General features: G+C 26.4%; 1 protein-coding gene across 2 annotated transcripts in view; it reads right to left on the reverse strand.

Annotated features, from left to right (window-relative positions):
- Window positions 1-25889, reverse strand: part of LOC113552059 (MICAL-like protein 2) — a 28950-nt gene extending 3061 nt beyond the window's left edge. The window contains exons 1-7 of one of the 2 annotated variants that reach the window (XR_003405154.1): window positions 25534-25889; window positions 13026-13194; window positions 11256-11440; window positions 8289-8380; window positions 1608-2761; window positions 186-634; window positions 16-115 (exon numbers count right to left, since the gene is read on the reverse strand). Coding sequence is in view for 1 of the 2 variants with exons in the window: in XM_026954724.1 (XP_026810525.1) it covers window positions 16-115; window positions 186-634; window positions 1608-2761; window positions 8289-8380; window positions 11256-11440; window positions 13026-13177 (2132 nt within the window). In the remaining variant the exon portion in view is untranslated. The remainder of the gene's footprint in view (window positions 1-15; window positions 116-185; window positions 635-1607; window positions 2762-8288; window positions 8381-11255; window positions 11441-13025; window positions 13195-25533) is intronic. The other variant, XM_026954724.1, reaches the window with a different exon arrangement.
- Between the last annotated feature and the right edge of the window lie 241 nt (window positions 25890-26130).

Raw genomic sequence — 26130 nt, forward strand, 5'->3', positions numbered from 1 at the left:
TTATTAAGTACATACAGGTACATAAGTTCAGCATGTTTTCTGAACAATTCATTTTTTTCATTGACTAATTCAAACAATTGTAATACCATTTCTTCTACATCAACATTGTTCAAATCTAAAACCAAATATTTGAAAATAATAAATATATACAACAGATTATATACATAATAATTCTATATACACACCTTCATTACACTTTAATCTTATATCTTTTTCCAATTTAACTCCTTGTCTCTCGAGCTCTTGCTGTTTTATTTCAATATCTAACAACTCTTGTTTGATATCTTCCATAGGCATAGGTTTAATTCGTCTCCTTTGTGGTATTGGACACTGAGGAGCAGGTCCTTTCTTACGTTTCCATTTTCCATGTGTGCTTTTGTGTAATCTGTATCGTTCCTGATTAGTGGTTGAAGATGGTTCACTTCCACTACAACTGGAGTCTTCTAAACTGTTAGGAGATGACACCTGCATATTATTTGAGTATTCAATATTTCCAAGAGATAGTCTTGATACTGGAGGTGGTGGGGCTGGTTTTTTTTTTCGAGGAGTGTTTGAATAGGAAGATATACTGGAAGCACTACTTTGCTTACGATGGGTTTGGTATCGTGGTTTCAATATAGGAGATATAACCGTTCTAAAATAAAAATATATTTGTATTAGTTTAATCAGTAATTTTTAAAGTTGTGACATAATAAACTGTATCATTGTGTTCATATAAATAAATGACATTGTAACAAAATAAAAATTAATCAAATTAAATAATAAGGTTCATGCAACATAACATAATTTAATAATTATTCATATTATATAGGTATTAGTCTTTAAAAGCGCAAAATAATTATTAGATAAAAGTTATTAGTTAGGTTAACAAAAACTAAGAAATTAATTCTATTTTCGTGATATTAATTAACATAAATAACCTTTTAAATGTTTAAATCGCTTTGTTTAAAAGAATGAAAAGTACCAATTTATTATAAGTAGGTAATAATAACTTTTTAATAAAATTTCAATAAAAAATAAAACATAATACTTTATAAGATACTATGAAACATATTAAAAACTAAAAATTAATAAAAACAACACTAAAAATTATAAATATCATCATAACACTGTTTCATACATGAATAACTATGATATAATACTAATAATATTACTTTAGTTTTAACAAATGGGTTTATAATTATTAATAATTATTAATTTTACAATTCAAAATAAGTTTAAAATAATAATATTTATTTATAATTATTTGTTCTTTAAACCTATTTATTCTTAATAATTAAATTTATCAATGAAATATTATAATGTAGGCGCCTAATCAAATTAAATTATTACTTCATTATTTACTACTTATGTTTTGGTACAATTATCTGCGTTAACTTAAAAAATATAATTTAAATTTAGTTATTGAACTATAATATTAATACCTAATGCCTACAGTAATACGGTGAAAACTAATACGTATTAATAATTATTAATTGTAAATAATGTTAACCGAATAAAAAACTATAAAAATACTTAAAAAAATATCAAGTCAATAAGATTGAAATTCAAAGCAGAAATAAGTTTACGTAGTAATGGTTAATAAAATTAAACATGAAAATGCTTACCTAGGTTTTGGCAATGGGGGTTGAGCAACAGGCTCGTTATCTTCTTCGTCGCTCGAAAACGGATTTAAACTAACTTTCTTTTTAGTTGAAAGATCTTCGTCTTCTAAATCGGATCCGAACGGGTTCGTGCTATTGTTTATGTTTTTGTTATCATCGTCATCTTCGTCGTCGAAAGGATTTAAATTTTCAGGGTAATTGGTTTTTAACGGAGATTTAATTCTTTTTCTAGGACTAGGAACCGGTACCTCTTTATTACTCTCGTAATAATCCATTTTAAGCAACTTGTTGGATAGGGTTTTTATTTCGTAATCCTCGGGGGATTCTAGCTGCTCTTCGGCCGGAGCTCTACTAGCCGGAGGAAGTTCGAGGACTTGTTTCAAATCATCCGATATCGGCTGGATTTGAACGTATTTCAGTGGTTCGACCACAGTTTCGTCATCGGGTCGATTCGAATCGTCCGGCAACGTCGGAGTAGGGGATGAGGATATAACTGGCGGACCGACGTCAGGCAGTAAGGGCAGTTGATCGGGTACGACAACATTAGTGGCAACGTCTGTCGTTCGGTACTCGGTAGACGGCGCCGATCCACCATCCTCGTCGGCGACCACTGCCACCACGTCCGAAAGGGTTTCGCGACTGCCGGTGACGCTTGCCGAGGTTTTTGTTTCGCTCGACTCTTTCTTGTCGCTAACCACCACCACGCCACTGTCGTTGTCGTCGCTGCACGTGACAGCCGTCTTCTCGGTGGTGGTGGCGGCGACGGCAGTAGTGGTCGTCAAAGGATCGGCCATTTTGAGTGTGACCGGCCGCTGTGCCTTTTTCGACGCTTTCACGTCATCTGTACAATCGGCAGCGGCCAGCGTTTCGAACAGCGCGCGGCGGTCACCGACCAACGACGGTGGCTGCGGCTGTGACGTCGTCGTCGTAGCCGTCGTCAATGACACGGTCGGTGACACCGTCCGCTCTTCGTCCGGGCACGTTTCGCAGCAGTACTTGCCGTCCTGCGTCTCGTAGTAGTTGGCCACGCTCAGCAGGGCGGAGCACCGGGCGCACTTAAAACACGTCCGGTGGAATAGGTGGCCAGAGATGAGCAGACGTTGGGCTAGGAACACGGACTGGTTGCACACTCTACAACCGCCAACGCCTGCGCCCAACTGAAACAGACGCAAAACAGATATAGTGCACTAACCATGATAGTAATAGCGTATGGGTTGTGGAAGGACTACACTGTTGCAGCAGGTAAATATATATAATTAGCAAGATACTTTATTTTATTTTGAAATTACATAGAAAAACTTCTGTATTTTCACAAAACTATAAGTATAGATTAATACTACTTGCTTTGTGTTTACTTTTTTTAGTGATGGGCATATTTATAAAACATGCATTGCATAAGCAAAAAATAAATGTGTGCTAGGAATATTATTTATTATAAAAGATTCTAGTTATTTCAGAATGCTCTAACATCCAAAACCAGCTAAACTACATAATTAAAAATTACTATAATACAGATCGTGTTAATCCTTAATTAAAAATAACAATTCATTTTTGACAAGAAATTCGATCAAAGTTTAACTTTTGAAATAATGACGAAATAAAAATTAACATCATATATAATGAATTATAAAGTTCTTTAATAAGTTAATAGGTAGTGTATACATATTAGAAATATAAAAATAATTATAAATGAATATCTGTAAGTATTCCATATTTTATAAAATAGCACAAAAAGATTAAAATACGTAATACTAGGTAGTAGGTATAATAGTTTATTGTATTAGTGAATACATATAAATAATATAAACATTATAATACATTACAATGAACTAAATTTTCTTAATTAGGGTTTTAAATTTTCATGGAATTTATTTTCTTAAAATACTTCATTTCAATGAAAAATAAAATATAAATTATTATATCTTAAAGTTTATAATCGCATCAACTTGCAAGTGAAAATTTTTAAAGGTTGGTTTATTGTGTGAAATAAAGAAAAATAATGTATAATAAATAATAATAATAACCAATAACCAATAAGGATCCAATTAATAATACAAGTGATAAATTCTAGGGCTCGGAATTTGTTGTACTTTTTTTTTGTAATATTTGATTTATTGCTTAGTGAGCTAAAAATGTTTTCCTAGGCACTACGAAAAAAATATCAAAAATATATAGTGCATATTTTTGCATATTTACTATCAATATTTTTTGTGTATAGTCAATATATTATTTCTAATCATCTATAACCGAACACGTTTATTAAAAGAAGAAAAAATATTTTTCAATATTTCATTGAAAAATTTCAAATTTAGAATCCTATTCTTAATCAATACTAGAATCATAAGGAAAACTTACTTTTTGTCCTATTAACATTTTAATTCTCGACGTGATTAAACATTATGTATTTAAAAAAATAATAAAATTAAATAAGTATTATACATTATGAGAGTATCTTATTAATTAAGAAACTATTACTATAACAAAAAATATTATATTAAAAATAACTACAAAATATAAACGAACAATCACTGTAACATGAAACGCTGAACTAATGACATTAATTTTGAATATTTTGTTAAAGCTATTTTTATTATTTTCTCTAATTAGCTTATAATTAATTAAACCATTGAAAATAATTTACTTCAAATAAAAACTCACTGTAATAAATGTAACTTATAGGTGAAAATATTAGGTAGAATCAGCCACTGACAAGGTCATAAGTTAACCACAAGAAACGATAAACCGCAATAAATTTAATGTAATGACATTTGAAACAGTTATGATTAAGTATCCAACTAAAAATAAAAATTTCTTAAATACCATTGGCTATGTGTATTCTATAAACATAGACAACGGTAGATATTAAATTTGATATTTAAACAATAGCAGCCAATGAATAAAACTTGAAATAAAATAATAATTTTGATTTACAAATATCCGACTTGTTGACTTTTGGACAATATTTGTTAATGAATGGTATGACTTGTTATAAAAACACGTTGACTTTTACCTATGAGTCATTTTACAATCTGAACTGGGTGTGAAATCACCACGCCTTGTTTACTATTGTATTGTCTTTCTCTATACACAAACTTTATCTATTATTTCAAATTGGCATATGCTAAACGATGAACATTACATATGAATATAATATGGATACGTAATAGTTTATTTATTTATTTATTTATTTATTTATTCACTATAATTTAAAAATAATGATATTACAATTCTATAATACGATCATTATCATTTATCAAATGTGACAGACGTTTAAGAATTTATAAGAAGTATTATACGCATATCGAGTATTATAAACTCAAGATTCACTCGAATTCGTTTAGAACTCTTTTTTAAGTTTAAATGTAATTTGTTCTTTAAACGTCGACAGACCTCAATTATTACAATGGGATACTACATTTTATTGAAATATAAAGTATCTAATATTTTAAATATTTTAATATAAATTAATAAACAACAAAATAGACTGTACTAGAATTAAATTATAGGTACTATTAATTTCAAAAATTAGGAACAGCAACAATTTTATTACTAAACTCACAAATAAAAATTACTTCTCATCCGCGAATGTATTAATGTCTGTTGGTTATTCGGACTGTATAGATTTATCTAACTGTAAACTTTATGAATAATGATGTAAAATATATTTTTAAGCCAAGATGCTGTTAATTTTTTTGTTATTTGTTATGTCAGATTGTATTATATTTTACAAGTTAAATAGTTTTTTTACTTATACTATCTTTTATTGTTATTCTTTTTTTATATTCAACAGGTATTGTTAAAATTATTAGCTTTATTTTAAATAAAGATTTTCTAAACAAATAAATCATTTACTAACGAATATAACAAAATATGAAAATTAAACATGAATAAAATTGTAATTTGTAATATATCTTACGCAATTAAGTTAAAAGCTTTAAAATACAATACTTCAATAGAATATTTTTTGCAAGTTTCATTTGATTTTTCAGATTCATAATTATTAATAATTAGCGATTACTATTTTAAATGATAGAATATAGATAACAATGTACGTGTCTAACTAAGAAGCTATTAAGATTCATTCAATCACAGATAGACTTTTAGAAATTGGATAACTCTTCAGAAACTACCAAATTCAACTCATTTGAATATCATGTATATTTAGAAGAAGCAATTATTTATTTGTCTTCATTATTGTTATATAATAATATAAAAAGATACCTAAATAATAAATAAATGTAATAAGTAACAAGTGGAATAATTTATATATCCTATTATATTACCATAAAATTAATACCTTGAAATAAATTAATTGTAAGAATTGGCTACGCAATTATATTTACTACTTTAATAGTGAATTAAATTGCGATAACTAAACAACTAATTATATATTTTAAACGTTTTCAATGAATATCTAACTTATCAAACTGAATTCTCTGTAATTAAACTTATAATATTTAAAATAATAAAAAAAAAATGTTTCGAGCCATTATCGACAAAATACAAATTGATAGGACAAGATCGCTCTATGTGTATAGTAGGGAGCATACATTTTATATTGTTCTCAATGGTGCAAGCCAGTTTTATTTAAAAATTAGAAATACATTTGAGCATAATAAGATAAACACATTATAAAAATGATTCCGTTCTGATTAGATCTAATAAATAATCATTTTATTTAATTAAAAATAAATATTAAGTTTTCTGTTGAAGCTATGATCAAAATTTACTTAAGCAAATCTACACATGCAGTTTATTATCTACGAAAACTTTCACCACACAACCCAAAGCATAATTTAATTTAAAAATTATATATATTATACATACAAGCATACATATAATATAATATATATATACATGTATATATTTTACCTTCTAGCAGTAGATCTCAGGCTTATAAGACCCCATAAGATCCAAGCTGTCCTCCTGGACAATAAAAATAAACGAACATAAGAATAACGATCTGTTTGGGTTATGCATAAATAATAAAATTAAAATATAGTACATTTTGACGTAATAAATTATTAATACTATGCGTTCAAACTTAATAAAAATAACAAATCATAAAAACAATAAATTTAAAGCTTATTATTCTCCCAAACATTAACAATAAAAAATCAAAAACTAAAAATATATAGGTACACAGATAACCATATAACGTGTCAGACAATTTAATTTACATTTCACAAAATGCTTAGAATATTATTTAACAAAACAAAATATAACTACAATTTATTACGTCAAAAACAAATGACAAAAATACATAAATAAATGTTTTCATTCTAGAATAAGTTTCGAATATAACTCTTGAAACACATAGTCTAACTTTATAATTTTAAGTTAAATAAAACATATGTATCAACCACGATTTTTTAAAATTATATTTACTTATAAGGAGAGACTTTTTATAACACACATTATTTTAAAATAAATTAACGTTTTTGAAAATATTTTTTTTTAAAAATTTCCAATTGAAATAAAAATACATACATATATATATATATTTTAAGTTTTTACTTTTTTTTAAATTTAGATGAGCGAAGTAGTAAACCAACAATTTGCGGATACCACTCTACTCCACTCCCATAAACTTTAAATACTTACTTATAAGTTATAACTCATAAACTACAGCTAGGTAAGTACTTATCCGAATTTAAATTTTTATAAATCAAAATACTCCGAAAAATAAGTATTTTCTACTTCAAAATATTAAATTAAAATTTATGTGATCATCCACAAAATAAAAAATGTTTTTTTAATTCGACTAGAAATTATGTAAAAAAAGGTATTTTAAAAAATATTAATAAATTTTAAAATAATGAATGTTATTTAAGAAAAGAATCACTCAGTATACATAATTTATTCTAAGGTACTTACAAGTATAACAATTTCATTCTTTAATAAATATTTCATGGTTTTACATTTTGTTTTTAAAATCGCGTCGTAGGTATTATTGATATCTAATCAAAAACTGGCAGATTAAGTTTGATGCCTTAATGTGCTTTCGCTAAAATATTATGAAAAGTACACTATTATATTTAACTCACCTACTCAAGTGATGGTGTGTAAAAAAAGTAGTCTAACAACGAACTATCAAATGAGTAAACAACTTTAACTTTCCTAAACATGTGTTTTTAAATCAAAATAATGAATTTTAATTTAGTTCATGGTTTATTCCATAAATAAACAAGAAAATAATTTTAAATACTACATTTAGTCGTTTATTTTTTCCAGCAATTTCTTTTAGTCAAAAAATATAAATTACAATTAACTATAAAAGTATTCTAGAAATATGCGATCATAAAATTTATGCTGAGTATTATAATTATTTTATTTATGGAATACATATTATAAATTACTTATAATATGATTCAAAACATAGAAAAATGACGTATAAATCATAAATTTTTTTAAAGTCAAAAATATAATAAATCATATAAATTATATACTATATTCTATAGAATGTAGCAAAATTAAAAAACGCACAAAACACAGGGTGGTATTATCAGCCGTATTCAATTATACCGCATTTGGAAAAACATTCCGCAGAATTAAAAAATAAAATTGTTACTCTAATAACGGCAAAAGCTTATGATTAATAATTATTTAACACATTTATTAAATATATTGAGCTCAAATAATTATCCTATTAAAAAAATGACGAAATAAAATAAAATTGTTCACCTTTGTTGGAGCATTTTGACCGGATCCTGTATTAGTTCTGGGCCGTTCAACACTGGTCGGCGATTCAGGTGATGTTTTCACAGGCGTCGTAGCTATATATAAAATAAAATACATTAATAATGAGAAAAGACACAAACGAAATCATAATCAAAACTGAAAGACGATTTCAAAGAAACTGACTGCAGTAGGTAGTATAGTAGCTACTATAGCAGTCAATAGCAATAGTGGTGTGCGGGGCGGGCATAATAATGAATTAAGACGCGTGGAAGTCAAACTAAGTTTAAAAAAAAGTACATTTTATTATTCTGTGAGCACAACATATATCATAATTGGTTGCATCCTGGATTTGCCAATGAAAGATTAGCATTGTTATATATGACTAATAAACATTGACTATAAATCATTTTAATTCTAATTTTCTTGACAGTTTAACCAAGATACTAACAAGTTAAATAAGTAACGAAGAGTCAAAGAATAACACAAATGTCGAAATAAAAATAAAATAGTTATTAACTCATTTACTTACCTACTTTTATAAATATAAATATTACAATAGTATAAAACACAAATAAACATAATAAGAAATATTTTAGAAACTAATTAAATAAAATCAGTTTTTGCATTATGTGATCAAAGCACTTAAAATTTAGTATAAGTCAATTCTACAATTTTTCTTAATCTATTAAATATTTCACCGTATAAAGTTAATACAACTATCTTAAAAATAAATACCTATAATAAGTCGTTGTTTCTGAACTTCCGTAAAATATATCGTAACAAAAATAAAATTATAAAAATAAAACAAAAAAAAGAGAGGAAGTTAAAAAGTAAACGACATCAAGTTTACAATAATAAGTAGGTACGTTAATAACTATTAAACGTAATCTTCAATTTGGTTTATATAATGAATGAAAATTAAATAACAATAAATACTGTTCTTTTTACGAAATGCGTGGTGGTAATAATTGTACAGTATAAACTTGCAATTATTTAGAGCCCACACGAGGCATTTTAAATATATTTTTTTAGGTCATTCACACAGTTAGTATAGTTGCAAATCAGTAGTAGGTAGTAGTAGAATTAGTGGTAATAGTATCAACAATGTATATCTAATATAAACTGTTTGACTGTTTAACTCCGTGTAAAACGAACACGAGTGCAAATTCAATCTACAGACTGGTGGTCAAGAGGTTAAACATTAAAAAAATATAACCTCATACAAGGGTCAAATTATCAAAACGACTTACGGAACCAAAAATTGAGAGAATGTTTTTTGTCTATTTTTTCTAATCGGCTAGTAAAATGAATTGGAATGTAGCAAAAATTCAAATTTTGAAGTCACGGTTAGATGTTTTACTAAAACCTGTTTTTCTACAGAAGGACATTAGTCAGGTGATCTGCGTTAGGGCCGTTCAGCCAACGTTAGTTTTGCACAATTGTGTATGTTGTATACAAAACAACGGATGTTTATCTTGTGTAATCTTCAGAAACATGTAACATAATATGTTGATTAAATTTTGTCTAGTACATTAATTTTGAGGTATTATGCCAAAGTCATTGCAATTGTGGAAATGTGTGGAAAGGGCAAATCTAAAATCACTATCAGTGAAAGTTTCTCATTGGGATCAACGCGCACATGTGACCTTAATAAATTATAAACAGTGTTGCGAGAACCGGTTTTCATGTCTCTATCACACTGGATGTCTTTCTCCTGTATATGTCGAGTTGCCAAACGGCACTGCTAAGTTAATCAGCAGTATATACTATATATGTACTGGCCTAATTATAGAAACGTTTTTAACTCCGCCTATAATACTGCGTTTCATGATTTTTCAAAGGTTACGGCTACTGACCCAGTGAAGATCACGATCAATTACAACATATATACCTAGATCTAATCAGAGTCATGGGTAAAATAATTAATATTTCGGATTAATGTATACTATTTAACTAGAAATTATTAAACAAAATAATGTTAATAGTATAAGTACTATACCTTTATGGGATACTTGATAAACATTCTTATACAGATTAAATACATATTAAGATTATGTATATAACATGGTTAATTTACTAATGTGGCGTTATTAAAAATGCATTAAGGAAACTAATTTGTAAACAATATTTGGATGAAACAAACATTAAAATATTCAATATTACATTTTATCGCAAGAAAATAAATAATAAATGTTTACTTTTAATAATATCGTAGCAAATTGATAAATAACTAAATACTTAAGTGTAAGATTATTATATATATTTATAATTTTACTAAATCTTTAAAGGGCAATTAATAAATTTTCAATTTATAATAACTACTAATAGGTTTTTATACCTCATTGGTGGTCTTTTTAGACCTTTCCAGTTTCCATTAGACCAAGTCGATCACACGCACCCAATATAAACAGGTTTCCTACCACCATTTCCGGCAAGCTAAACATACGTGCACGCATGCACCGCCTTCAAATTACCATCCTGTGTAGAAGAGTCTACTTAAGAAAATTATCAGGAAAAAATCACATAGTCACGACTTGATTTTATTTTTTTTTCTTATATATTCATTGCATATGTCCAGTAGTAAAAAAAAACTATTGGCAATTTCAGAAAAGATTATGTAAATATTTTTTACATAATTACAAATCATTATGTAGACAGTACTTGTATCTCCAGGTAGTTTTGAAAAAATATAAAACTCATAAACATTTATTAAAATAAACTACTGTGTCAAATAAACTTATTATTTAAAAAAATTCAATAGGTAGTTACTGTGAAACTCATTATGTGACTTGTTTTATTAAAATTTAATTCAAATAAATATTGCCTACAAAAATATATACGCTTGAACACCAATACCCAAAAAAGTTTATCAAAATATAAGTTCTATACATATATTATTAATATTATTAATATTAAATGTCATGCTATTAATTAGTTTTAAAAAATAAAAAATATCAGTCTTTAAATTACCTTGTGATGAGAAAGTTTGGTAGAACTGTGATAAGTAAGTCAATATCGATAATCTGTCTGGTATTTCGACGCAAACCATGTCTTCTGGATCTAAAAGTGCTGGAATACCCAGGTGATTTTCAGCAACACGAAAAGCTAACTCATTGTTACCGTAAATATCATTTTTGTCCAAACTATTAAAATCACTGAAAAACATATATTATTAATAGACATTTTATAAAAATCTTATATTTTTTCTTTTTAAGAACATGAAAATTGTAAGTATTAAGTAGAATGGTAGTTTTCCACGGTCATGATTTTCTGTGATATGTGCGCTTCATTTTCTATGTATTAAAAAATTATTTTTCCTTGGGCAATTTTCTTTTCTATTTATTTCAAACATAAACCTCCCTGATGTTTTTGTTATGTTACATGCGTGTTTTATTGTTATTATCTTTTTAGTTATTATTTAATAGGAGATGAGAAAAATACTCATTTCATGGGCATGAAATATATACTACCTACAATAACCGAAGCGAATTAAAGATTTGAAACATATATACACATTATACGTGATACTGAAGTTAAGCGACCTTGACTTCGTCTTAATATATAAAGATAGTAAAAATATTGGCAGCTATACTGGACTAGAGAAAGGTTATTAATCTTTATATATACATAAAAATACAAAATTAAAATATGATCTTTTTATTATACTTTCCAATTCTAAATGTATTAACTAGTCTGTTGTTACATTTGTAAAAAAGAAAATATACTGTATAAGTTTTTTTTTATTATTTAAAAATGTACTGTTATTACAATAGTATAGTTTCTATTGGAACTTTTATTTTACTTAACAATATGTATAATACAACTGCAACACCATTATATTTATTACTATAAATATAGATGACGTAAGCTAGGAATATCTTATAGTATAAAAATGAAACTAAAGAATATTATGTTTTAATCAGTATTACAAGTAAAGCATCCACAAATCTAAAAAGTTTCCGAATTTAAGTATCATTTTAATTTTTTATGTATACGTAAATATTAAGGGTAGAGTACAAAAATATAAAGTATATGAATAATACAATGTATAAAGTATCAAAAAAAATAATGCCATTTGTATTTTGGAGTTATTAGTATTGATCGTTAATAGACACAATCACAAAAAATACATACTGTGGATCACCTTTACTTCTGTCTACATCTGATAGTTAAGACTCTAACTGTATGTCTGTATTGCCAACATGACAATTTGTTAATTTTATCGTATTTTGTAACAGAAATATTACCTAGAGTTGATATTTTATCGTATTTAATTTTATCAAAACGCTTAATTCACTCAAAGGTAAATAATGTACAAATTACCCGGTTAATGTACAAAATAAACGTTTTACAAATAATATTTTTAGTTTACCCGATTGGCGTAGGTAATGTTCATATTACCCTGGTAATTTATACTTTATCCAATTTTCGTACTCTAGCCGAAACATATATATAATAATTAGATAAAGCATTACTATAACTAAAAGATATAATTTATTTAAAGTTATATTAAAGGATTATGTATTGTAATTATAGTACAGCGTTTTGCACCAAATTAATAATCAAATACTTAACAATTGTACGTAATATATAAACTCCTTAATTTTATCATAGAAGTTATACGTATAATTTTATAAGTAAATAGAAGTAAATTAACATGTAAGACTGTAACATGAAATATAAAAAAACAATGAAATAATAAATTAATAATGTTTAATTTTGAAATAACAAAATACTTACATCAAGTCAGGTCTAAAATGATGAATAAGTGCACAAAATGCAAGTCCATCTTTCCATGAAGTAGACATATTTTCAATAGACACTCCATCATATCCTTGAGTCACTCGCTTACACCATAGTTCTAATGCTTTAGTGCCACGTCTTTCACCCATTTTACTTATTTTAAAAACTGAAATAATATACATAAAATATAATTAAAGTATATAATATGTGCATACAACTTACAAATTACTACTTAAAAAGTTTTCTTTTAAATATATTATACTTCAATCTTAATATAGCTTATATAGCATTATATATACATACAATGTCCAGCCTAAAAAATAGGCAATGTGTACTGTATATGATAGCTCATTAACAATTTTCCGTTTTTTTTTCCAACGGTACCTGATTATTATATTGTGAATATAATAGACATAAAACGTTTGTTCTCTTGCGGTCAATACACACATATGTGAAGTGCATAGCGACTAGATTATATTGTTGTGAATCTTGCTGGACTTATTATATTTTTTTTGTCGAACCCGTTTGACGACACAATGAAACTATACCCGATCGTTACATAACGGATTATTATTTTATTTTTTTAATTTAAAAAACTATGTATGTATTTTAAAACACTGATATTGTAGAATTTTTTACGTTAATAGACAGCAGATAAAAATGTAGAGGTCGATAACATTAACAAATGTTTATAGCTAAGTATAATTATAATAGATACTGTATCCTATATTTTAATAGGTTTATTTACTATAAGAAAAACTACAATTCATGTACACAATTAAATTACAATTTAATTTTTAAAAATCCATGAAAATACTTAAATTATTTGATAAAAAAATAAAAATGCATTTTATTTAATCCATACAAAGAATACATAAATAAACTAAAAAATTATTGATACTGCAATACATTTTATATTAATAATAAGCAATAGAATTTATGATATCAAAAACTTAAATATTTATAAATTGTTTAGAATAGTAATAGTTTTCAAAAAATTAAGAAAAATAATAAAACAATGATGAAATATATAGAAAACAAATACAATCTATTTTTGTGATTTAGGAAATAATGAATAAGAACCTATAATATTTTGATTAGTTGGTTATTTTGTTATTTAAGTATAATTGTACATGAATAAGGAATATTTTATTGACCCTATAAACTACATTATGCTTACATAAACAAATATCCAAAACGTATGAAGTGTATGATTTAATTTCTTTACTATATAGGTTTTTAAATATCTTATGTCGAATAAGTAAAATAAGCTGTAGATTTATTTTCCATTTTACTAATGTAAAACAGAACATTCGAAGTTGATAAGGCAATGTAACAAGTTAGGTATTGGTTATGTTTCATTTTATATTCATAAATATATTTATTATACTACGTAGTAACGTACTTAGATAATCTATAGGACATAGGTACTTTTACTCAAAAACAACATATGGCTTCCATACTTAAGAAATAATATTAATATATATATATAATATCTGCATATATAAATTTTATTAGGGTAATATATATCCCTACATATATTGTATAAATATATAATATATAAACCTAGATACATAGTAAATCTTGCACATAAGCTCTGTATCCTAACAACTTTTTAATTTATGTGATATAATATAAATGAAATAATGTACCTATAAAACTATAAGGTTTATTACTTTTTAAATTAACTTATTAAATAATATAGATTTATTATATTTGAACTTCTCCAAAAATGTAATTCAAACGCAATTTTTTTACAAGGCTAATTTTATACAATTTGCCTTATACGGATTTAACGGATATCAGGGTAAGTCCTTGGATCTTCTAAACATGGACAAATATAAATGAAAATAAAGTAAAGAAACTTTTCTTATTGGTTATATTTTTATTCTAATTCTTTGTATAATACCTGTTTCCATCAACTGCATACTTAATCTTAACATAATATAATATATACCATCGTGTTGTACACCGGTAGGAAATAGAAAAAATATTGAAACAAACAATTTATTATTCTAACTGTATAATATGGTAAGCTATATAACAAATACGAAATATATTATTCAACAGTCCAACACATAATATAGTTATATATACACCAAACTTTTTTGTAATTTAACATGTAAAATTAGTTAGTATATAATAATTTGAATACAATTATACATTTTTTTTTTTTTAATAACTGTACCTACTATTACTTTTAGAAACTCGGTTAAATTTATAAACATAATACACACTTATAATTATTTGCTCATCATTACATTTTTTATCAATTAACATTTTTAAATTGAAGTCTACCAACATAATAATAAGATTATCTAATTTTAAAATGAAAAGCAAAAATTGTTTTGGTACATATTTTAAAATTGTACACCTATAATTTTAGAAAAAATATTTTTATTATTATTTTTAAATATACAATTGTACTAGTTAATTAGTATATGTAGGTACAAGCTGCACGCAAGAAATTGTTAGTGTGACTACAGAGAAAACATGTATGTATCAAGATCACATAAACGACGGGTTCCGAATGCATATATTATGATAGACGACTGGTTAACGGTTTATAATGCGACTTTCCAGATGATGGCCAATTACTTTGATTTTGCATAGCGTATACATAGGATATAATATTTACAACTGTTTATAGTATATAAACACTTCCAGTTTTGTTATAGAAATTTTAATTTATATTATAAACAATATCATTTATATGACATTTATAATAATATAACTGCCATTTTATACATAACACATACACACGATGTACAATATAACACACATTAACACTTAGCAATTAATAGTATAGTTTTACATTATATTTTGATTAAATTAGATTTAAAATGTATTGAACGTTTATTATTTATGTTATTTACTTAATCACATATAAATTACGAATCGGAATGGAACGGAAAAACTATATAGGTAGGTACTAATAATAATGTAATGGTAAAAGTAGTATCTATTATTATTATTAACTTTATAATATCACTAATATTCAGGAGCGCCTTGCTATAAGAATAATAAAAGCGACTTCTTCTGCCCCGAAAATGGGAAAAAAATTGTTGAATAGGTTTAATCATAATTCATAACAGAAGATTGATCATTCAAATAAATATAAGTATATCTATAACATAAATTGTAAAAGTTTATAAAACATTTAACTTAAGAAGAACAAGAATATAGCAAACATTATATTTAAGGCCGATATATGATAATATTATGTAAAACTTAACTTACTTACATAATATTTAAGTAAATATCTAAATATTTTTCATACTTAAAAATATTATTGTTATCAATCTAATCAATCTAATAATTATATAAATATTGAATTAAGTATGCCAAACTAATAATTTAAAATACATTTTATCTATTTAACTATTTATTCATTTTAAATACATACTTAATAATAATAATAAATACAAATCATACCTAACCAATTATAAATCACGATTAATGATAATAAACAATAAACGATAAAAAAAATAATTATAATCAAATGGTTTAAAAATATAATTGGGACCTGGTATTGTATAAGAACATATTTTACTATACGAGTACGTATAAAATATCACATAATTATTATTTATATGCACTATTATGTCAATACACTAACAAGTAATAAACTAATAACACAAATTATTTATCTACTTTAACTTCCTGTGCGGAAATGAGTGTCATTGCGCCACTACCTGTATACAAGTCACACTAATATCCTATTACCTACAGACTTTTTCCCACACTGAACAAGTTCATTTGTGTTTCCGGACCGACGAACACATCAAACAGATGCACATATCCATCCGGTTGACGTTCGGGTTTAGAAGGAAACCAGTTTAGCCATACAATAATAATGATCAACTTACCCTCTAACAGGACAATACTCAAATTACAATATTTAGTTACTAGATTATCAAAAAATATGATGATAAATATTGAATATTGATATATTATAACATACTACATACAGTATCGAAGATATTTCATAGTACATAATATTGTTCACAACACAATTAATTCATCCACGAGGCTATAAAAATGCACCAACCACATATATTATATCAAAGAATCATTGGAATACATTATAAACTAGAGAATATTCACCATAGCTCATTTTTACAACACCAAATTTAAATTATCCTTACCAAATTAAGTTTTAAAAAGGTGATAAGTATTAAGTAGGTAAATAAAAAGGGGCTACTAAGTAGGTACCATTCTGCTGTACAATAGATAAAATAGTATGAACAGGTTCATGGTATAAATAGGTAATATAATTAATATCTTAAAATTAATCTACATAATACTTTAAAAAATGCCATTATAAATAGTAAAAATTCATAATATAAAAGTTAAGTCTCCAGGAATAATGTTTTTGAATAATAAACGTACTATAAAAACTATAAAATTAAAGATTTTATAAATTTTTAACTTTAAAATACTTTTAAGTAAATAATAAATGTTCATAATTTTGTCGAATTTTGTAAAAAAAATTGAATATCAAAACAGGTACACATAAAAAAATTGTACCTTAGTATTTTTAGTATATCTATACAAATATATAAGAAACACCTATAAGGGATCGTTTATTAAATTTTCAAGGCCCAACAAATAATTTTTTATAGAAAAAACAAAAAATGCCAAAAATTCTTCATGCCTATAAATAGCTTAAAAATAACCTAAACATTTTTAAATTATATCATGCATAGAATATGATAATATTTAAACACTTAGTTACTGAAAATGTTAAGTTTCTGAGGTTATTTGTTTTTGAATAACTATAACAAAATAAATAAATTAGTTTTGCCAAAAAATAATATACTTATAAAAATGAAGATTTTTATATTTCCTGATTATAAGGAAAAGTACCGCGAATTCCCCTCTTCGTTCAAAAAGTAAGTACTAACTAGAACCAATTTTCAACCAGAATTCCTCCCTAATTTTAAAATCTAAAATTATCTATCTTCTAGATAAAGCAATTAATTTTATATTTAAGTTATTATCTATTACAGGGGTCTCCACAATTTTTTATTGAAGGGCCACAAAAAATATCAAATGCTCTTAGCGGGCCAAAAGTTTATTAACACATATAATTTTTAATTTTATGAAAATATAGGTATACAAATATAAGTTAACTTTAAATCTTTTTATAAAATATTGTCTACAATATACTTAAATATAATTGGTATAAATTTAAATGATAATAATATATACATTGTAATTTTAATAATTTTTTTTTTTTAATGAGAAGTATGAAATGATGTTTTTCTGCTAATATTCGATCGAATTGAGGTTGTATGTTGCTAGTTCCAATTTTCAAAATTGACTCCAAGTGTTTGTCAGTCATGGCCGATCTATATTTCGATTTGATGTATTTAATTATATTTATTTAATATCTAATAGATATTTTTAATAAAATCATTTTTACAATTCCATATAATGGACACATTAGGGAAGCGTGAATGAAAAACAAAAAAGGTATAATGTAGTTTCCAGTTTCAGTCGAGTAATTTGTCAATAAAATTGAAAGAAATTTCATTTGCTAATTTGAACAACATATACGTCTATATTTGTCTATCTATTTCTCAAATGACACGCTCTATTTAACGAACAGGATTTTGTTAACCATAGTTTAAAAGAAAGTTATGATATTAATAGAAAGAAAGTTTTGTCATTTAATGTAACTATCGTTTATTTCTAAAACTTTAATTATCATTTGATTTTTGTTAATCTAAAATGTTAACTTGTGTATTTTGATTTACATTTATGTAAACATTATACCTAGACAACGAAATGATAATATTATAATATAAGGAATAATCTTGATATTATACTCTCTTGTTAACGAGACCTAAGCCACAACACGTAAGCTCCACTCGTTTTATACATCATGTTCAACAAGAAATATTAATAATATTATACACGACAATCGAATCTAATTTTACTAGTAGTAGAAATAAATTTTAATACAGAATTATTTGATAGTTTGATAAAAATGTAGTAGTCATTCACATGGCTACTAAAAATAAGTACACCTCCGCGAATTAATTTTTTATTCGATATAAACTGACATACTGGCGCAGGTAATTCTATATGACATGATTCCTTTTCTTTTATCCTAACTCGCATGGTACTATTAGGAATTTAAAATAAATTTTATACTTAACATAACTTAACAATGTAGTACGCTCAGCATCGAAAATTTCATATTTGTTACGGTAATACAGTATGGTAGGCAATATAGGTACATACATGATACATCATACGTAAATCACAATAAAACATACTATATTATATCATACGTCAATGAATTATATACATATAACTATATAAGTGTATGTGTTTTAAATAAATAACAAAAAAAAATACTAGAATATTATCTGCCAAAAATGTACAAACTATTATTCAGTCCTGATCCAAAATTGTCAGCATCAATATTCAAAAATCAAATTAATCTAAACGACTAAACTTATAAAATATTACAACAAAGTTTTTTAGTAGACACGTGGTCAACAACTTAATACATGGGAAAATAATATTGTATAGTGGTTTATTTTTTCACACTTGTTCGTATTATCTAAGAACTTGGAAACTAGTTTATCGTATTATGACATCGATTCATATCTATCTTAGAATACTTATAACATTATTTCAACACAAATGTTCCGAAATAAATTAAACTTCAGGACTGTATAAATCATAGTTATTCAACGTTAAAACCATTCAAATTAACTTTATAGACAAATAGACTTTAATCTATTTTGAAATCAATGATCAAAACATATTAATCTGAAAAATAACTTTATCTTGATTATTGGATTATTTGTATTGTTTTAATGGTATATTATATTTTTGTACCTTACACTTAGATAAGTATTGTTATTACTTTTTAAATGTTTACGAATATTGTACATGCTATCATTGTATATCTACTTACTTTTAATTTAATTCAACTTACACTACTAAATATATATCCAACTTTTTGAACGAATTTTTAATTGTATAACTTGTAAGTTTCAATCTCTTTCAATTTATTATTTTATGATATTATACTATACACAGAGTTATTCAAAATAACTCATCCTAGTCAAATGCTTATATCTTTTTAGTTTTGAAGTTTAGAGTAACATATGATACATTAAATAAAAGAATGACATTTCAAATTTATGTAATAGTACCAAAAAATGTTCCACGTGACTTCCTTTGATAACATGGATAACATCTAATTAAATCTCTAATTTACTTCATACATATCCGTTGTAATTGACTGCGCTAATTTTTAGATGGATAATGGTGATAAATATACAGTATCTAAAATACTTCATTTTTAACATATCTCCAAAATATCTAATTAAATGGCGTAAGATAAAGTGACCCAAGAAGCCAGGTGAAAATCATCGGGTAATACATTTTGAATAACCCTGTATATAAGTATATAACTATATAAAATGATGAACTAGTGATAAATATAAAGTACATACTACATAGGTATAACCTGAACTATTATATTCTTCTGTCTCCTTTATAAAATCGTTGAGCGGATAAATTAAATTTATGAGAAGAATTCCCCAAAAATATTTTTATATTATTTTATTACAGCTTTATTGCCTAACCTGGGGGGGTGGTAACTTTAGATTAAATTCGGATATTAAATATAATTATAAAACATAAATGTATCAACTTAAAATAATATGAAATTGACACTTACTTATTAAGTTCTATGAACAAATTTAAATTGTCAACCTAATATTAATTAATAACACCACATGGTAAAAGATTTAAAAACCTGTTTCTTTCAATTCAACATACGACTGGTCAGATTGGAGTGATAGAACCAAAAATCGCTCTATTAGTATCCACAATATTTGTTACGTTTTCATCGTTTACAAACTGTGTTTGATTTATCCGACAACCACAGGGGTCCCGAATAGACGCCTATTATTAATCCAGTCGGCTTTGAAAAAAGAAGAATAAATTCATAAAAAAAAAAAATAATATTTTTAAAAATAAGCACAATTGTACAAATGTACCTACAATACAAATTAAAGGCTCATTTCTTTTAAGCTCGAGGTACCAAAAAAAAACCTGTTATGATTTAATCTGGCCTCCGGGGACAATGGCTTTTATTTTATTATTCTATCTTACCTAGTACCTAGTGGTTATTTACCAGTTCAATGTTAATGTTGTTTTGTTGATCAAACGAACTGGTTGCCGCCATTCGGCAGTGAGAATCGTGACCTAATAATCCTATTTTAATTTTCTAACAAATACGATACAATACAGATTAGGTACTGCAATAACCTCTTATCAGCTATACTTTACACTAAATAGAATATCTTTTTTTTTTATAATAGTTCTGAAAATCAATATTAAAAAAATTACTCTAATTTACATAATTTATCTAGTTAAATAATATGGTTAATACAAAAAATGTGTAAGGTACATGAAATTTATTAATATTAAATCTGCACTTACACTCGAAACATAAAGTTTTTCTACCTTAAAAAATTGAATTTATAAATACCAAGGTCCTACAATATTTCAACAATAACAAACTATCCAGTATATAATATACACTAATGAAAAAGAAATAGATACACGAGTTACATTTTTCATTTACATTTTTTATACGTGAAAATAATAATGATAATGAATCGCAATATATAAATAATTAACATGAATAATATTATTTAAGTATTCTTTCCTTAAAGGTTTATCAAATTACCGTGAAATTTAAAAACTGACTATAAGTATCATAACTGTATAAAATGAGTAGTTTTGATATGAACAATTCAACAACATAAAAATTGTATTGTAATACGTGTCGTTCCGAAACACGTCTTATGAGTAAAAACCAAATTAAGTAGGTATCGATATATATATTAAAATAATTAAATAACATAATAACATAATAACCTAAAAAATAAATTGTTATTTCAAATAAATGGGTGGGTAAACTTAACAGGTAATAATGAGTAAAAAAACTTGACTATACACGGGAATTATTATGTTGTTTTTTAATTGAACACTACACAATGAAGGTAGTTTTGTGTTAAATAATAACATTATAGCCTATAGGGATGCATTAATGATTGGGTGTCAAAAACATCCCTCCCATTGTTACACGCTTCTTTCCCTTGTCTAAAGGATAACACAGATACGTCTCTAATTAAGAAAATGTCAGAAAATATATATAATATAGGTAAGCGTTCAGAAAGAACAATAAACGTCATGAAACAAGTTGTAACAATATTACCAACCTATTGTTTGTTAGTATTTATAGTCCAGATGGAATTTTATGGGGGAGAAAAATGATGAAAAAACCAAGAATAAGAGGGATAAGATCTGGTTAAATACATAATTTTATATATATACAATATACCATGCATGTATATGTAGTATGTACCCACCTACCCGCCATTATTTTTTTTTCACGCTTCTTAGCCCATAGGCCCTTAACAAACACGTTTTCAAAAGGTGAACAATCACTGTGGTCGTTTGGGTTTGATTTTTATCTGGCAATAACTTATAGCGATATTTCTTAAAATATACGAGCAGATGTCTAACTCTAACCCTCTTTAATCTGAACATTCACAAAACTTGAATTCTGACCATTATTAAGCGGTAAAATCCCAGTTACACATGGCAACCCTTCAAAATACTTATATTTTAATTCAATAAAATATCAGAAAAATTCCAAACAAAATTAATGTTAAGTTAAAATACAGACAAACATAATATTCTACTTTTTTAACGTACAATTACAAATGTTTTAATACAGTATTGTATTGAACAACACATTATTCATATTAATACAATAAAAATAAATCTAAATACATGATTACTTGTCATGCATTTTAGACTATAACGCAGATATAAATAAATACATAGGTACCTTTATATTATATAAATACAAAGACGAACACATATAATAATAAGAATACAAAAATTAAACATTATACTCACAAAGTGGCTAGGTAAATTGGGTCCTCGATAATTTTTGTTATTTTTAAAACGATAAGTTGAGTCCCGGGTATAAAAAGTAGTAAGTTGGGTCCCATCTATAAACCATTGGAGCAACTATAGGTCTAAAATATTAAAAACTTACAACTTTAATATTTTGTATTTATACAATTTACTTTTGAATAATTCTGTTTTGTGGACGAACTATTAGAAGTTCAGTCTGAGACACATATTAAATTACAAAGTACAATACAAAAAAAGAAAATTACACTCGGTAAAGAAAAACACATAAGGGAACAAATGACGAAATACTCGTGTACTAATAATATTGTTAGATTAGAATTTGTTAAATGTTTATCATTAAAGTTTTTACCTAAAACGTGATATTTATACATACTAAAATTTTTCCAGGACTCAATTTTTAATTATTTATACCATATATTACTTATTTAGAACATGATATTATAAAAACCAGATATATTTTTTTCCTGGACTCAACTTACCAATCACCAATTTTTTTCCTTACCCAATTTACCAATCTTGCTCTCAAACCGCAGTAACTATAGGTATTAGGTACCCAAGTATAATTCTGTATCCCGAAGAGAAGGTACCTTCATTTTATAAACAACATAGAACACGTTAAGTCGAACTCCGATTTTTATCTCTTTTTATTACTTTATTTTTTATTACATATGTGCTGTTTATATGACTGAGTGCAGTGTGCATAATATATACTATACGTATATAATTTAAATACTGTACATGTATATATATAATAATCGCGATTATTTCACAGCAAACGCAATACGAATCTCTGACATTATGCCGTAGAACACATAAGCCGCAAACAACAAAATCCATAATATAGTCTCCTAATTCAACCCATTTGTGTTAGGTCTAGTGTTGGGATATCGTCACATTTTATTCACGTTGGTGTAAACCAGTACATATGATTTTTTTTTCATTTTCCGTTTTTGTAAGTGTATAGGTGAAGTCAACTATAAATCATGACATTCATAAAACCATTTTACACGCAGTTCAATAAACCAACAAAATTGTGAAGAATAGATAAATACAGACGCGTTATACATTTCATAGCTTTTTACACATTTTTATAATGCAATTTTTTTACTACGTGAAAAATAAAAACTGACCTATTTAAAAAAACAATTTGTGTTGATTGTATGTAAAATACGAGGTAAAAAGTACCTATTGTCCTTTAAAATAAAAAATAAATAATGTGAAAACAAATTATTGTTAAACTAATACCAGTATTCGTTTATAAATTGCGATGGTAGTTTTAGTTTAGTGTATACAAAATAATAAAATATATTTAGATAACAAAAATATTACGTAGTCAACTTACTCGTAACATCCGCACAAGCTCTACGTTTAAAATTAATTGTGTGTGACGAATTGCATAACATTAAATTCGGAGAAAAAAAATATTTACTTTAATATAAGAACCTACTTATTATGATGCATCAATATCATTCAAAAATGCATACGCTTTATATAAATTGATTTCTAAAACAGGTAACTGGGTTATCTATTATCTATAATAAGTATAATATAAATAATATGTATGTATACTACCTGTATTATGATTTATGTTTCATTGTCGAAAATATCAAGTATGTAGGTAACATTATCTAAATAATTTTTCATATTTAACAAATTAATTAGAATATTAAACTATAAGAAATAAGAAATAAATTAAAAACATTGTTATACAATTATTTTTCATTTTAAATATTTATTAATAATAATGTAAGACAACCAAAACGGTTTTTTATTTCAAATTAATAACTACAATAAGAATTAAAATGTAGTAGGTATTAAAAAAAAATAGAATAGAACCTTAATTACACAATTATAAATTGGAGACTTAGTATTATAAATACAAACAGTTGTAATTTTTACGTACCTAGGAATGCCTATTAATTTTTATACCTTTTATTATATTACTCCAATTTTCCAATTTTAGAATACTTGTCTATATTGATTATTGTTCAAAATTTACATTTCACAAATATGTAAGTAGATATAGAGAACAAGAAAAGTACAGTATGTTCAAAAATACAAAAATGTATTGTTTACGATTTATGAGTAAATCGAAGAAAATCCAAATTAACAAAAAATCTACCAAAATACCAGATAATGAGATAAACATTGTTAAGGCTAAGAGAAAAGTAATCTTTGCTCTAACGTAAGCGAATCTAGATAGTAAACTATCTACTAATAATATCATGTCGAGATGATGTTCAAATAAATTGATAAAAATTACACAATAATAAATTGCGAACACAAAACTTACGCATCCACCTTTATCTATACGTTTTAAATTTTCTTTCTTATCATTCCGTGTCATTCGAAATACAGTATACATAATACATCCTAAACGGCCTAAACGAGCAGCAGCGAACGCAATGCAGCCGACAAATATAATCGCAATAGATGGATACAACACATTTACACAACTATTACAGTAGTCATCAGCAATGGTAATGGCGAATTACGAAGAAACGTGTCGAGTACTGACCTGATTCGGGAATTTAGCTTAAATTTTATGTCGGTTTCCCAGCCAACTGGAAATCGATATTTGGGCGTAATATGAGCCGAGTGTAATATCGTCGATATTTTCGTGGACCGCAATCGTAAGTCGCACCTGCAGCTCCGACACGGAATATTGTCGCGTATCAACGGCGAGAACGCGCGGATAATTGATAACGCACCGGAATTTGATACGTCAAAAATATCAAAATAATAATAAAGAACAGTGTACGGAGAGCGCGGAAAAACGGTGACGGCAGTGCACGGCGCACTGACGAATGACGACTGACGACCGTACAACCGAACACGCTACACGGGAACCGGGAGAACGTAACGTTGCCGTGAAGTTAACACGCGACGCATGTGTGTGCGAAGCGATTACCAACCAACACGCGAAATAAAACGGACGCTGGGCGGCAGCAACAGTTGCACAGTGATGCCACGTGCGGCGACGGAAAACCGACGTCGGCGCAACCGATATAGGTCAGCAGTGGCAGTGGCGGCGGACTAGCTGCTCGGAATTGAGAAACGACCATATTATTATTACCTCATCCGGTAGTCCGAATCCGTAGTCTGTAATTTTATT

The sequence above is a fragment of the Rhopalosiphum maidis genome, chromosome 2 (assembly GCF_003676215.2).
Source record: "Rhopalosiphum maidis isolate BTI-1 chromosome 2, ASM367621v3, whole genome shotgun sequence".
NCBI lineage: Eukaryota > Metazoa > Arthropoda > Insecta > Hemiptera > Aphididae > Rhopalosiphum > Rhopalosiphum maidis.